Consider the following 17,036-nt stretch of genomic DNA (forward strand, 5'->3'; position numbering starts at 1 on the left):
CTTTGCATGTATGCATTTTATTGGGTGTATGCCTAGAAACAGAATTACTAGATTCCATGGTAGGAATATTTCCACTTCAGTAGATTCTGCCAAATGGTTTCTAATAAATTGGAAACTATTTGAATAAATTTGAATTCTTACCAGCAGTGGGTAAACCTTCTGATTACTCCCATATTTTGTCAATCTGCGTAATTTTTTACATCTAATAAAATAATCCACTAAAGAAATCTATAGACAATCACACTTATGAATATTCATGCTAAAGTTCTAAATAGCAACTAGAATACTGATTTATAAGAAAAGAATACCACATTATGACCAAGCAGGCTTTATTACAAGGAGACAAGAGTGGTTTAATGTCAGCAACTCCACGCATAATCCATCTAGTCAACAGACTGAAAGAAAGTAACACATGATCATATCAAAAAATGCTAAAAAGGCATTGGATAAACTTAGCAGTCATATCTAAGAAAATCTCTTGATAAAACAGGAAAGAATATATTTAAATAAGATAAAGTGTTTTTTTATAAGTAGCAACACAAATATTCTAAATAATACTCAAACAATTTCAACTAAAAACAATGACAGAGATGTCTGCCTATCACCAGTATGATGGAATTTCTAGACAATAAAGATTGTAGAAAATAATCTGTCAAACATCACAAAAAACAAGTTGTATTATTTTTGTGAGTGTCATCATTATATTTCTAAAAATCCAAGAGACTCTAGTGAAAATTGCTGAAATTAATGAGAAATTTTCCTAAGTATATATAATAAATTTATTATATACCAGATAAGTACACAGGGAAAGAAAAAAAAAAGCTTCTTCTTTATTTATAATGATCCTTTAGAAAGGAAATGGAGAAAAAAATCCATTTACATGACCATTCACAGTAATGACCAAAAGGCTAAGAAACAAGAATATTTAATAAAAATGACATAAGATTTAAATGAAGAGAACTTCAAATCTAGTATATAGACAAGATCTGAGCAAACAGAAAATGATTAGTTCTTAGAAGACAATATCATATGTCAAATTTCCCAAAATTAATCTGAAAATTTAATGTTATTTCAACTCTTAATCATTTAAAATGATCACAAACTTCAAATGGCCAAGAAAAGTAGACAAAGAATAGCAGGCAGAGTATGGAGTGGGAGAATGCTCTGCCTGATCATTTTATAAAACCATTGTTCACAAACAGAATAGAAGCCACTGTAATTGAATCCATATGATATTGCTATATGCAAAGAGAACTAGAAGTGAAACAGAATAGCATATTGAGAAATAAATCTCATCATATGTGACAATTTAATATACGACAAAATTGGTGTTTCAATTCATTGGGAAAAGATAGTTTAATAACAGGTGCTGGGACAACTGGCAACTCACTTGGAAGAAAGTTGTACTTATAGCTTGCATTCTATACTAAAATAAATTCCAAATGGAACAAAGACAAACACAAAAAACATTAACAACTAAAACCAAAAATAAAATGCAGAAGTCATTCCAGGAGACTACACAACCCACCCAGGGGTGCAGACCTTAAACAATACAGAATACTTCAAAATGTTTATAAATATATTCACAAGTGCTTGTATTTTGAAAACTAAAATAATATTTTGGATATATACTAATATAAAATTTTGAATGGGAAAAATATTATAAATATGGTCAACAGAAAAATCTTAGATCTGGAGAAAATTTGCAAGAGAGTTTATATATAATAACAAAGAGCACTTACAATTTTTCTAAAAAAGACAATGAAAATATGGGCAAAATGCTTAAAATGAATAAAAATGAGTTAAAATTTTAAATGTGAATTTAAAAATACAAATACACAATTCACCTTGAGAGTGAAATCCAAATGGCCAAATTTTCTATGGAAAAAGTACTTTTTAATGTGGTTAACACACAGCTAATAAGAGTTAGGAAAAAATGTTTGCAACCAAGAATAGGAAGGTTTACTATATTAAAAGCTCCTACAAACTAGTTAAATAAAAACACAAACACAATAGAACCATAAGCAAAAATATGAAAATTAAAATGAATATAGTTATAAATAAAATATACGTATACATCCTTATGGTAGGCAGAATTCTTAGCTGGTTCCCATGATCTCTGCCCCTGGTGTTCCGCCTATGATAATGCTACATTTACAGGGCAAAGAGACTTTGCAGATATAACTAAGGATACTAACAAGTTGACCTTAACATACAGAAAGGTCATTTTAACATAGATTTTAAATATATACTTTATATATATTTTTTAATATACATTTTCTGGGTGAACCTAACTTAGTCACATGAGTCCTTTAAAAGAGTCGTCTTCTATGACTGGTAGCAGAAAACAAAGAGAGTCAAAGCAGGAGGATTTGATGAATCCTTGCTAGCTTTGCAGATAGAGGGGACTATGTGCAAGGGCTGGAGGGAAGCTTCTAGGAGCTGATAACAACACTTGACCTCCATCCTACACCATACTACAACTCCAAAGAACAGAATTCCACCAACATCAATGAGCTTTGAAATGTATTCTCCCCCAGAGCCATCAGTTAAAAGCCCAGCCTGGCACAAACCTTTATTTCAGCCTTATTGAGAACCAAATAGAGAGCCCAATCAAAGCCTGCTTTGAAAGAAGTTCAAACCCACAGAAGTATGAGATAATCAGTGGGTGCTGTTTTAAGCTGCTAGATTTGTGGTAATTTGTTATGCAGCAATAGAAAACTAATATAATAGGTCATTTAATTATGAGTGAAATCCAAATCACCAAAGAACATATGGAAAATTGTCCAGATTTACAGTAGTATTGAAAATGCAAATAAAATAACACTGAGAAATCACTATACCCACCACCAGGCTTTTATTTTTCCTTTCCTTTTTAAAAAATTGCTAATGGGTATAAAGGATAAGAGTATTTTCATACATTTACTTATGGAAATATAAATTGTCCAGGCATTTGGGAAACAACCTGTCAATATCTATTTAAAAATTTTGTATCTACATATTCCCTTGGCCCAGTAATCCTACTCCAGGGAATCTATTCCATAGAAGTGAAATATCACGGTCATGAATATGCACGCAGGCACAATGGCTGTAACAGCTACAATCTGCTCACAAAGTAAACGCCCATCAACGTGGAAGAGGTTTAATAATGTCTTCATCATCATAAAGTATTACCCAGCATTAAAAAGAGTAAGAGCTGTAAGACAGACCTGGAGGGATTTTCATCATCCATTATTGTACGAGAAAAGATGCTGAGGATATACACGATCCCATTTAAAGCAAACTGACGCACTAAAAAAATCTCATTTATATAAAGCTGTGAATGTATATTAAGGAATTTAAGAGATGTATATATGTCCAGACTTGTAAGGGGCTCACAATACACATCACATTTTGGAAAGCTGCAGAAAAAGACAAAACCCTGTAATATTTGGGTACACATATCTGTGTGAATAAAGACAGATATATCAGGCTGCTACAAGGGAGGGGGGAGTGAAATGATATGGTGGAATATGATTAGTTTTGTCATTATGCATCTTTATTAGTTCATCTATTGCTCATTTGTGATGTTCTTTTAATGGTAATATTTTATAGTACTATTGCCTGGAGAAGCTCATGGACAGAGGAACCTGGCGGGCTACAGTTCACAGGGTCACACAATAGACACGACTGAAGCGACTTAGTACACCCATAGTATTATTAATCTGTATCACTCTTTTAATCTGAAAAACACCAAATCATTACCCTTCCTCTATTTTTTCTCAACAGTTATCACTAATATTCTATGTCTTTTACTTATATTGTTTCCCCCAACTGTAATGTCAGCTCCATCAGGTAAAGGGTTTTGTCTGTTCACTGCTGAGTGTCAGCACCTAGAACTGTCTGGCACAAAGCAGGCACTCAATTGTTGAGGAAAGTAATATTTTATGTGTAACTTCTTTAGGGCTCCTCTTGACGTTCCTTTTAACCTTATTTCTCCTAAAAACCTGGTATTTCAGAAGCTATCAGGACTGTGACAGAATTACATAGTAGCCTACTGGGCTCTTCTGCCCATGGAATTCTCCAGGCAAGAGTACTGGAGTGGGTTGCCATTTCCTTCTCCAGCGGATCTTCCCGACCCAGGGATTGAACCCAGGTCTCTCACATTACAGTCAGATGATTAACCCTCTGAGCCACCAGGGAAGCCCGAATTAACATGCTAAGAAGACTGAAATCAAACAGTGAATAATAGTTATTTCTTGGATGCTTATTACTGTCTGACATTTTATCAGGGGTTATCTAAGTAGGCAGATCTATGATACCCATTTCATAGATGACAAACCAACTCAGATTAGCTTATCTAAAGTTTCATGACAACAAATGTCCTGTATCCAGGCCAAAATCTTGTTCTTTCCTATACTGATCGTAAAGGAATCATATTTTAATAATTAAAAAGGACACAATAGTTCTCACCTAATACATAGGTTTAATATCATTTTGAGGCTTATTTAGTTGGATAAATTCACAGTCACATAATTTACTACTCTTCAATAATTCTATTAATGATTTGAAAGTCATTTGATTGTTAAATACAAATACCCTACCCTATGTCTAATTAGTTGACTCTTCTATTCCTACAGCAATTAAGCTGTTCAGCTCAATACCTCAAGCCTCCTGGGCCCTGATGGAGTGGCAGCTACAAATCAAGACAACACAACTGTTCCTAGTAGTTGGAATAAACATTTAGATAATTGCATCAAATCTTCAAGACAAAAACAGCACTAAGAGCATCCTGAGGGATTTTGTTCTACACTCCCCAGAGGAATGCCTTTCCTGACAACGTTCTACTAGAGGAAGCTTCCTACCTCTTTGGAGAGAAAAAAAAGACAGGCAGAGCAGGACTATCTGCGGGTCACAGGGGAAGAGTAGTGCGTACAGTCTGGGCCCAAGCTGGCCAAGGCAGGGTCAGCTTCCAGGTTGGAGAGTCCCCTCTCAAGGCATCAGAGGCCAGTGGGTTAGTGTTCACAAGGTTGAGGGGACAGAAGGGACACAACAGGGCTTGTAGAGACCACCTACTTCCCTACATGGTTCGCTGAGGTTCAAAGAAGGCAAAATTGGAAACGGACAGTAGAAGAGGGAGCTTCTTGGGCATTCTGTTGTCACCTTCCAGGTGAGGTCCGAATTTTTCCCAAGGAAGGTGCAGACCTAATCTGAGCATCAGCTCCACATACCTAAATACACCTGAGATCACCTAGGGACTGGCAGGGACACTTCCCCCGATCTCACCTTTGTCTTTGATGTTCTGGATAGATTTAGAGTTTTAATAAGTGTTCTCCAGTCACTCAACCAATAAATATTTATAGGGTACTTTCTACATGGTGAGGCACCAGGAGAAGTGTTAAAGGGAATATAAGAAAAAAAAAAACATGGTCCCTGCCTCAAGGAGCTTACAGAGACAACAAAGAGTCATCACCTCTTATTTTTAGGTGACAAATGAGCAATAACTAATAGGTAAAATCCGAGTTGAGAATGAGTTTAGAATCAAGGCATTCAGAATAAAACTCATCACTGCCTGTTCTCCATGCCTCAAAAAAATCCACAAGATTTTGAAAGATAATATGTGTAAATCAGACTTACTGTATCTTCCTTGCGAATCTTTGTACCCTGAAAACAATTTCTAAAATTCACACAAAAATAAAACATGATTATCTGTAGAGGCAAACTATATGCAACTTGCATACATTGAGGGTATAAAACTGCCTGGATCTATAATCTTAAAGTTCGAAAGTAAAATTATTTCTGCCTCCAGAAAGCAATGGTGTTTCGAAAGAGAAAAAAGGTCTGCTTGCAAGCTTTATTTTTTTAAATTGCATCAATACATATATATTTCAAGGTATCTCACAACAATGAGAACTAACTAACTTATTGTCCTGCTTGTTTAAAAGGCTATCAAAGGAATAAAAGGAAGTCTGAAATGTTCTAGAGCTGAGAGAAAGCCTCATTTCTTCTGACTCTGAGACACACAAGGAAATTGAACAGGCACTATTTCATTGAAAAACAAAGTGTCCACTTAAACGAACTGATTTTGGCTAAACATGCGTATTTTCAAAATCTGTGAATGGCAGGATCTAATCTTGACCTCGTTCACTCTGAAGGGACACAATTAACATTATTTATGTGCTACACATGCTCTATTTTAATGCTCCATGCATTTTAACACGCGTCAGATGCACAAGGCTCCATGGTTTACCTGCAAGCTATGTATAAAAATACTGCTTTTCCAGTCAGCAAAATGCTGAGATATTTATAACATATGGAAGAATTCCTACATGGCACTTGGGTATTGGTGGGGAGTGAGGATCAGGAGTGTTATCCATAAATGACTGTCAGAAAGACATATGAGACCACTCTGTTCTTTTTCTAAAATATACACTGAGTGAAATAACTCCATCAATAGGATATTCTGAAACATGTGGGCTCAAAGTCTGTAGAAAAAGATAAAAATATTTTTTTTAATGATTCCAAAAGCACAGTCAGAATCATACAAAATAGAACTCATCCTATTAAAATGATTCTATCTTTTCATGAGATTACTACTTGGTCCAATTAGGACATTTCTTACGTGTCTGGTCTTCCTTCTGACTTATGCAGATGACACGGTGTACCTGGGCCTCTCTTAATATAGCTTCCTACAATATAATAAAAAGTTATGTCACCTGACAGTTTGTTTAACCAGGGAACTCCAGGATATTCTGATGTATTTCCTAAAAATTGTTAATTTATACAACAGGAATCAATGATAAACAAACCAGAACTGGAACCATTCACTTTGAGAGACCGAAAGGACCTTAGAGGCCGTCTTTCCAGGCCATCTAAAGAGAAAGGAAAACAATGGGTGATGCATTCAGATCAGAGGCTCATCTTCCCCTATGCTCTCAAATTATCCGACACCCAGAACAAACTTTCTGATGAATTTCTTTTGCTCTAATGTAAGTTAACCTTATTTATTTATGAAAAACTATTGCCTTGATTCCTGAATATTCACCGGAAGGACTGATGCTGAAGCTGAAGCTCCAATACTCTGGCCACCTGATACGAAGAACTGACTCATTGGAAAAGACCCAATGAGCTTCCAAATCTTGGAAAGACAGGGCAAAAGGAGAAAAGGGTGACAGAGAACGAGATGGTTGGATGGCATCACCGACTCAACGGACATGAGCTTGAGCAAATTCAAGGAGATGGTGAAGGACAGGGAAATCTGACATGCTGCAGTCCATGCGGTCGCAGAGTTGGACATGACTTAGCAACTGAACTGCCTTGATTCCCTTCTGTAAGGAAAGAGTAGGTGGATGTCAGTATACATTAATGTTTCAACACTTTATGTAAACCACAAGCTGCTTATTTTCTTAATACATGCTTATGCCTAACACTGAATTTTGCCTTCCATGAATGCATTTTTTAAAAATCAAAGTTCTTCAGTTTGCGAATTCTCATTTGTGAATGATGATGGGCTTCCCTACCATTACCCTTATTTTGATGGTGCTATTATATGAGGTAATTAAAAAATATCTTTGGTTTGAGGTTATAGATTGGGAACCTGATACACACCCTAGATCTTATGAGGGCATGAAAAACTTTGGCACATGAATTAACAATACTAACTCTAGTACTCTAAGTGCTATTTAACAGATGTTTTGCTGAGAGTGTGTGTGTGTGTGTGTGTGTGTGTGTGTGTGTGTGTGTGTGAGCTGCTCAGCCGTGTCTGATTCTTTGCAACCCCATGGACTATAGCCCACCAGATTCCTCTGTCCATGGAATTCTGCAGGCAAGAATACTGGAGTCGGTTGCCATTCCCTTCTCCAGGGCATCTTCCCTCCCTGGGGATCAAACCTAGATTGCCGGCATTGCAGGCAGATTCTTCACCGTCTGAGCCACCAGGCTAGCCCACTGGATTAATTATCTCTTTAAGCATCTAGACCAGTCATCCTATAAGGTGACTGGCTAAAAAACCAGGGACAAGAGAATTTTCTATGAAATATACCCTTCTGATGGGAAAGATACTGCAGATTTTATTCCTCCAAGTCTGACCAAAACCACCATTACCTTTAATATAGTATCAACTAAGTAATAAAAAAGGGCTCAGGGTTCTGTAAGATCTTAGTGAAACTTTAAGTAATTTTCTGTTAGGCAGGTTTTGGATGCTGTTTTGTTTTGAAAAGTATACAAAATATACTGAAGTTTGTGTTTTGGAAAATATGGAATCTAATTTTAAGAGTTGCATGCCAGTGCTTCTCCATAGAACTCAAGCGTCCCATCATCATAAGCAATAGTTATAACTGAGAAGTAACAAGTGAAGTGATGCATTATGGTTATAGTGTTTGAAGTGGTGCTACCAGACTTCCAGGTGTTCCTGGGGGAATACTCTGGTGCCAGGACAACCTAGGATTCCTTAAAATCTTAGTGGTGCCTTTGGGAAACCCAATGGAGGTTAAAATACCACGGTGAACCTGGGCTGACCCCAGTGGGTCCAACAATCCATGAAACACTTCTGGAGCCATCTTGACCTTCTGAGCTAGATTACTCTACAGTAACTCCAGCAAATCACGGCTCAGTTCTCATTACAAGGGACAAAAGAGACATTTCTGATAATACTGAAGCACGTGTACATACCAAATAGAACGCTACAGCAGCATACAAAACATCACAGAACAGTGGATAGTTTCAAGGACACCAGAAGAGGTGCTTTTTAGATTCTGTATAGTATTGTGACTCCAGATTGGAACAAAGAGATTGTCAAGCTCTGGGCAGGGGGAGCCCTTGAAAAATACTGTTGATTTGAAGGTGCAAGGGGCAGAAGGCTTATGCTTTTTAAGTAGCCAAATAAAAAAATAAGTAAAAGCACATTAAATTTATATGTGTATGTGTGTATAGGATTTTTAAAATTATGTAACTGAATATTTTAGGAAAAATATATATGTGTGTCCCTAAAAATATCATGATCCAATTGTGTGGGGTATTTTAATTTTACTGGCTTTCCAAAGGTCCAAAGTTTCTATAACAATAAATGTCTCCATCTTCCTTACAATCAATAATTAAGATTGGTTCATCTCTGTGGATTCACATCTACTTTACCTAATACACTTTTATTTCTCTGCACCCCTTTACCACCTCCCCCCCAAACAAAATCAAGTTGTATTAAAGTATTTTAACTGCAAATCCACTAGATTCCATTCTGACAAATATTTCAATTCATGAGACACCTTATCTATATTTGTACACTTTATTTAAAAACAAATAATACACTTAGAGCCACCAAAAAAGGATATCTTAATTAGCTTATCCATATCCTGAATTTACAAGAGAAACTTCTTGCACCACAAAAATTAGCATTTGGATTAATTTACATTAATTGATATTATATTTAAATTTTAAAATACCTGAAGATCAAACCATCTGGCTCAGGGCTCACCAGTTAGAGGGGTGAAGGGGTGTGGAGAAAAGGAGCTGTTTAGGAATCTGAACTGATGCCCTGAGGTCAGCTCTAGTAAACTGAACTTGAGAAACATAAAACAAGCAGTGGATTACAGGATTACAAAGAAGTGGTTCTTCCTAAAAACAAAAAACAGGTATTAGATTATATAGTTGGGATAGGTATAAAGGGTATCTCTTAATCTGGATTGGAAAAAAGTTATGAGAAGGGGGTTGCATTTATTTCTCACAAGAGGTAAATTTCAGCCAAACAATGAGAACAAAGTAGGGAGGGTGGAATGCGGTAGACTGAAGGCTTTCTGATTGCTGATAATACCAAATCTAGCAGCTCTCTACAAGCCAACTAAAATACCGTCCTCTGAGAAATTTTCAGAGAGGAGCTAACACACAACCAGGGAAAAACCATTCTGCATTAACAAGGCACTCACTGGTTCACGGCCTGCGAAAAACCCAGGCAGACATCAGAGTTAATCTGAAATAAAATCAACTTTCTAATTTGCATCAGAGGGATGACACGCATGTGGTCCCAGTTAAATCAAATCTAAAGCTTGACTAGCAAAGATCCAGGAAATTCTGACCCTTAAGCACCACTTCAGGAATACTGCTAGAATAAGTAAGTGGGATCTAGAGATCTCTGTTTGGCTTTATATTTGCTTTTTTTGGATTAAAAAAAAAAAAAAAGATACAGTCTGTTTGTGAACAGACTTTGTGAACCTGGTGTCCCGAGGAATGACACTGAGATCCAGCTGGATGATGGATATATGGCCAATTAAAAAACTTTCAGGAGCAAAAGTCAAATGGTTCAAATCATCTACAAAGGACCTGACCTTTGTTTTTAAACACGGATATGTTAGTTTTCTGGACCTTCCTCTAAAATGAATTTAAGGAATTGATACATTTCAGAAAAATATACATACAATTTCTGTCAGCTACTACTTTTGTACAACCTGAATCCCAGTGTTAAAACAAAATACTGCAATTATATAAATAACTAAACAAGTAACACAGTAACAGAGACAACTTCTGAGCAAATAAAATGAGTGATTATGTACTGAATAGCCTTGAAACAGCTTTCAAAGAATAAAGTAAGTTGAAGGAAATCAGAGCTCCTTTCCCATGTAAATCAATAACAACTCGGCTCTTGGTTGAAAACATCACATAGACATATACTAACCAGAGATTATCTCCAGCTCACTATCAACATGGATGACAAATTTTAAGCAGTTCTTTCAAAAGAAAATCAAAATTAATTCGAAGCCTTTCAATCTGATTTGTGACACCTTTGTTCAATATAACTTAAATGACATAGCCTGAGAAAAGCACCAACACAGATTTTTTAAATTGCATCCAACCATTATTTTCGATGTCATAAAGATTTGCTTGAGTCAAAAATGGCAGCAATGACAAAGAGGTAGATATGAAAGATGCCATTTAAATACTATTCTTAGGTGGAATTTTAACTAGTTCAGGTGTTTAATTTAAAAACAATTTTTACTAGTTGAATCTTCATCATATAAGAATTGCATGACATGCTCTTGTGTAAAGGGGAAATAAATGAAGTACTAAAAAAAAAAAATGAGCCTTTAAAAATTACATTTACTTAGCTAACATTAATGAGAGCCTGTAATTTTGATGAATCAGTAATATCTCCTTTTACCTGAACTTGATTTATAATGAAATAATAGTTATTTTCTTCTCTACTGAAATTTCTAGGAATTCACATTCAGAATTCTTGGAAAGTACTTTTGGTGCTCAGAAGAGCACGAAGACAGCGCATGAAATGTCCCCTGAAGTCCTAGAAGTTTTACAGACACATTAAAAAGACACTGATGGTCACAAATCAGGACCTTCACAGATGGGCAAACATTCAAACATCACGACACACACACACACACACACACACACACACACACACACACACTCACTCACTCACTCACTCACACACTCTCTCATACCTCTTCCCCACAAAACAACTCAATCCTCATCCTCACTGTAAGGCTGAATTTGTATTTTTTTTTTTTTAAAGGCACCTCTCTTTCTCTAGCTATTGCCTTCTTGATGATATCGGTTTTGTCAAAAATCCTGAATGCTCAATGGAAATAGTTCAGTACTGAGAATGGAACATTTTTCAATTCACATTTGAATAGCCAGGTTTTCTTACATTCAGATTTTAATAAACTAGAATGACAGTCTTTAAAACAAGCATGCTAGCCTATAATGAATATCGTATATACAGTAATTTAAACATTTAGAACTATATATTATACTGCAAAGCAAACAGCACAACACTCATCATACTCATCATTACCTGCTGTGGACACTACCTCCAAAAATGAAAATACAAAACAGTAAAATGCACCTATGGTTTTATATATATATATATAATATATAGTCTATATATATTATATATATCCCTACAATATATATAATATATATTTATAAAATATACATACATTTTAGACATTTTCAAATAAATTTTTGTCATTATCTCCAAAAGAAACTTATAGCAAGAACACTGAAGGAATGAAACTCAGATAAACAAAAAATTTCTCACAAAGTTCATTATCAGTGATACAGCTCAATTTCCCCCCTTTTAGTCATAACTAAAATGATTATAAAAGCTAAATACTTTGCATAACTAATCTGTTTAATGGCAAAAACTGCTAAATGTGTTCAATAGAAAAATACTGAAGGTCATTATATCACTTATGTTAAATATCTGTCTATGGTTTGAGTAGCAAATGAGCTCCATATGACAGAGGAGTTTCAAGAAGGGTGCTGCAAGCTCCCAGGGATGTACCCATAGCATATGAAAATAAGGCAGGGACCCACCTCATCTGCTGATTTTCATACTCTTCCAATACATTTCACTCAAAATATTTACAAATAAAGCACTATGAAAGCATTTCAATCATTGTTCAAATCTGGGATTTGTTCATTCTGTCAATTTTCATTGAAGTTTTGACAGGCTGATGGAAAAGTCAGACAAACACACACACATATATATGCTTCTATCTGGTTGGAAGACAGCTTTGGCTCATTTCTAGGCTGAGATCGTAATAGTGCTAGTGGAGAAGAAATCCCTGTTTCTGGTACAACCTCCAAGAGCACAGCATTGGCTTTCTAAGGAACTTTCAACAGTTCCATCCTTTGCACTACAGTCTACATATCTCATGGTTATTTTCCACTTACTAATAGAAAAATTTCAACCATGAGACCTAAAATGCAGGTGAAGAGAGTGTCTTAGTTTTGAGAATTCCAGTTGACAGAAGTAAAGCAGGCACTGAACACCCTGGAAGGTAATTAAAGCAATAATTGGTAGAACAATAGCTTGTAATCATCCATCACAAATATGCCAATTAAGAGCACCTGACTGAAATTTTCCAGTATCCTTCTACAAATGTTAGGTCAGTGACATAATTTATTTACTTTGTGAAGAAGCCAAAAAGGAATTCACCAAACACAACGTGGAATTCTATACCCGCACAGGAATATAAACATTTACCTGGTAGCTCATGTCCAGGTCAATTCATTTGAATGTACAAAGCAGTCCCTTGAGCCCATTGTTAAGCACATATAAAATGACAAGGTAGCCGTGTCAAAATAAAGCATATCTGTGTATCAACCAGGAAAATTTAACAAAGGTCCTTAAAGAAAATCTGCCTGTATACTGCAGAATTCTAGAGGCAGACAAGCAGAAATTTTAAAGAAAAATTGTCAATTAATATCCACACTATCATGTTAATACTTCTTCAGGGAGTAAATGTACGTATTAGAAGTGCCATTGCTATGATAATGGAATATGTGGCATAGGAATGTAGAAATTACATCTGAGAGCCAAAGTACATTTTACTGAAAATTTGATAATTAGTAAAATTTCTGATTTCCAGATTGGTCTCTGCCATATTGGGCAAATAAGAAAGTGCATGAGGAAGAGCGGAGACAGCTGCAGGGATAAGGTCTACATACCATCTCCAGACAGTGGGGTCACATAAATCCCAAGAGCTAACCCTATGTGGGTCATTGGTAAGGTGAGCTCAGAGAACCCCAGGCCTTCAAGACATGGTTTTCCTCAGAAACAATACTGACTCACTGCCCATTAAAACATGCTATGTATTCCAATGAAACACTGGAGGTGGGGTAGGGCAAGGGAAAGAAAGAGAGAACCCTCTAGGCAATATTATACACCAAACTATTCCATCCAGATTTCCAAGAGGTTTTACTTCTTGGAGATATTAATAATGGAACTTCTGGGGCACAAACATTTGCTTTATTTAGTAATTCTGCAAAGACAGCTGCCTGAGGTTAACCATACCCTTTGGACCATTAAAACATAATAATTATGAACTATTTTTGGTAGGTGTCAGATAATTTTAATATCAGAGACAAAGAAAGAGATCATGTGAAGCATGGTTATGTGGGTTCTAGTGAGTACTTGCAAGTAACTTCAGCTTTTCAATCACTACAAGATACGATTTCATCAATATGAAATAATCACTCTGATACTATAAATATCACACGAATAAAGTGAAATTTAAAATTAACAGAAATCATTATAAAGATATGCCCTGCTTGCCATTAAAAATAAACAGAATCTTCAACCTGAATAAGTTAAATTCTTTAGTAAAAGCAGACTCGTATCAACTATTCTTCATAATGGTGAGTATTTTTGACAGCTAAACTTTAGAATGGTACCAAATCTATTTTCAAAAATGTTAATACAATATAGAAATCTGCTTACAAACTAAATATTTGTTTAGCATTTCTGAATAATAATATATTTAACATATTATTGCATTTTTTTCCCTCTAATAAGTAAAATGTTTTGCCAGGTGCTTTATGAGAACAGTTGAAAGGAGAGCTAAATTAAAAACTCATTTTAACACTGTTTGGTCATTATGCACATAGGGGTTAGTACAGTAGATGTGATAAAGATTACCGTTTTAACTATCTAATATGTTTAACAAGATTTCTCAGGGGAGAACTAGGTCTAAATTGCCATTCTTCCTCTATTCATTCCCAGTAATCAAGCTTTTTAATTATCCCTTATAATATGCCCTATTATTCAATAGGGACAAGCTAAACCTATGTTTGTTCTTCGCTCAGGCCTGCCTAGCGAATTAGAACAACCTCAGAAACAAAAGCTCCTGTTTGGGGAAAAATTTTAAAGTTTTCAGGCTCACAGATTCAGCTGAGCTTGCAGCAACCTGAACAAACCTTAGTTTTAGAAAACAGTGTACGAATTGCAAAACTATACTTTAACAAATGTTCTCTGTGCTCCTTCAGCAGAACAAAAGGGCTGGATGGGTTGACTCTTGCCCTGGTCTTCTGTATCTCTTTTGTGCAGTTGATTACTTATAAAGAGCTAGAAGGTGAAGATGATGCATTGTGTCATACAAAGACTTTAGCCAGTGCATCCGCCCCAGCACTGGCTATATAGCATTTGGATGGGTGGAAAGCTACATCATGAATTGATTCTTCAAACTTTTTCCGATGAGCTGTGAACTCTTGGATACACGTCTTACTTTCTAGGTTCCATAAACGTATTGAACAGTCATGACCTATATTAAAAGAAAAGAAATTAAGAGAAAAATTACATTAAATGTGAAAACTGTAAGAACAAATAAATAATTCAAAGCTGTACTTACTGCCAGACATTAAGTACAGGCCATTTGGATCAACTGCTAAACTTGTAACGGCTTCTAGGTGGGCTACCATCGAGTGGATCAGTTTGCCTTTGGAAAAAGAGATTGTTACTCTTTAGTAATAGTTTTTCTCATCCTGAATACCAGCCAGCTACCACACTGTACTGGCTCCACCAACCAGCCCTCTCTGTGTAGTCTCTGCATCAAAGACTTTCCCAAGTGCTAAAACAATGCATGTCTCCCTCCTTGCTCTAGCCATGGTGATGATGAGAAACAAAAGGTCAACTTTCAGATTATATTTTTGTCTTTCACAATATGGAAGTCAGTAATTTGTACACAAATATTCCTTTAAGCCATGTTCATTAACTAAAATTCAGACATTATTAATCACTAACTTTGGATCCTTTAGCTACAAGCAAATTATAGGTTGTGGAAAGAGAAGAAGAGACTGTGACAAAGACAAAGGAACAGAAAATCTGGCCACAATTTTGGTGGAAAGAGTATATGGAAAGATATTAAAAATACTAAATTATTCATCAATCGCAGCTAAACAAAGTTAACAAAAGTCGATAGCAGATTCTCAAGTAAATATGGCTACTAACACAGTGAGTTTTTCTCCCAGTCAGCTCTTCATGTTTCCTTTAGACTAGTGAAAACTAACCTAATAAAAATTGGGAAAGCTTCCATACCCCAATGCAAATCCATCAGGACTAAATAATCAGTATTGACTCAGGGGTTTTCCATCTGTAACACTAAGAATCTTAAAAAATTAAACAATTTTAAACAAAACATAATGATCATATATATGCCCGTACTTCCAACATGTTTCTACTTTTCCACAATATATTAACATTTTATTGGTATCTGAATGAATTTTTCATTATGTTCTGAGTAATAACCTTGGTCTAGGGTCAATATATAGCACCTATTTACTATTAAATAAACCAAGATGATCCCATATGCTATCATGAACACTGATTCTTTGCAGATTACATGAAGTAAAAACAAATGATCTGAGAGAGAATCTGTGTTTCAGTGCCTATTCCCTGAACATAAAGCCACCAACAGACACCAAAATTACAGTTGTGATTTCTTTTTTCAATAATAATCAATTTAAATACATTCTTACCTGTATTGTTATCATAGAATTTGATGTGTCTATCTTCATGGGCAGTGATGCTGATGGGAAGAGTGGGGTGACTGATGACTCTATTTATTTGGCAGGAAGAGTTGGCTGCTAAAAAGAAAAAATTAAAGAGGAACACAAATTTGTCAACGCTACCATTTCTTCACACAAAAAAGAACATTCACATAAGAGCCTGGAAAAGTAGGAGATGGACTTTTAATTTGTCTTTAGTTCATTTATTCTGCAACTGTGTTCGTAACTGCGATGTTAGGAAATGAGACTCGTCTGAGAAACACTCTACTGACAAATCTAGAAGTACTTGGGAATTAGGATTTCCTTTCCACCACCTGCTCTGTAGGGATGCCCCGAGAAAGTAGCCCAGAGCCATGGGCATCTCTCATTTGACGGTGGTCTATGATACCTCTACCGCTTGCAGAAAACCCCATCGTTATTTCATGTGGATAATTTCCACATTCAAATCTCAGCTCTGTCTAGACACAGAGCTCTTTATCACATGGTCATTATCTAAAGATAAACATGACAAAGGGAGCGTCTTAACTCTTTAGTCTTTTTCTTCTCATCAAAATAGAAATTGTCATCTATCAATAATCTACCATGTATGGAATCTGAAAACAGCATCGTAACAGTACTTTTTGTACACTATTTAATAATCTTCAAAGAGATCTTAATTGTACATGCACACTGAGATGGGCGGGCCAATTGTCATTAGGTCCTTAACCTAGTGAATGAAGTAAGGTCCAGAAAACAGCTGTTATAGCCCCTAAAATCATGGTAAC

At 35.7% G+C, this 17,036-nt stretch overlaps 1 protein-coding gene across 2 annotated transcripts in view; it reads right to left on the reverse strand.

The window, feature by feature from the left end:
• Window positions 1-312: 312 nt before the first annotated feature.
• The window catches only part of STRN (striatin), a 118,831-nt gene continuing 102,107 nt past the window's right edge, over window positions 313-17,036 (reverse strand). For both annotated transcript variants that reach the window (XM_070798503.1, XM_070798504.1), the window contains 3 exons: window positions 16,243-16,350; window positions 15,117-15,203; window positions 313-15,029 (listed from right to left, as the gene is read on the reverse strand). In XM_070798503.1, the coding sequence (XP_070654604.1) occupies window positions 14,860-15,029; window positions 15,117-15,203; window positions 16,243-16,350 (365 nt within the window). In that variant the 3' untranslated portion in view covers window positions 313-14,859. The remainder of the gene's footprint in view (window positions 15,030-15,116; window positions 15,204-16,242; window positions 16,351-17,036) is intronic.

This window comes from Bos indicus, chromosome 11, assembly GCF_029378745.1.
Source record: "Bos indicus isolate NIAB-ARS_2022 breed Sahiwal x Tharparkar chromosome 11, NIAB-ARS_B.indTharparkar_mat_pri_1.0, whole genome shotgun sequence".
In the NCBI taxonomy this organism is placed as follows: Eukaryota; Metazoa; Chordata; class Mammalia; order Artiodactyla; family Bovidae; genus Bos; species Bos indicus.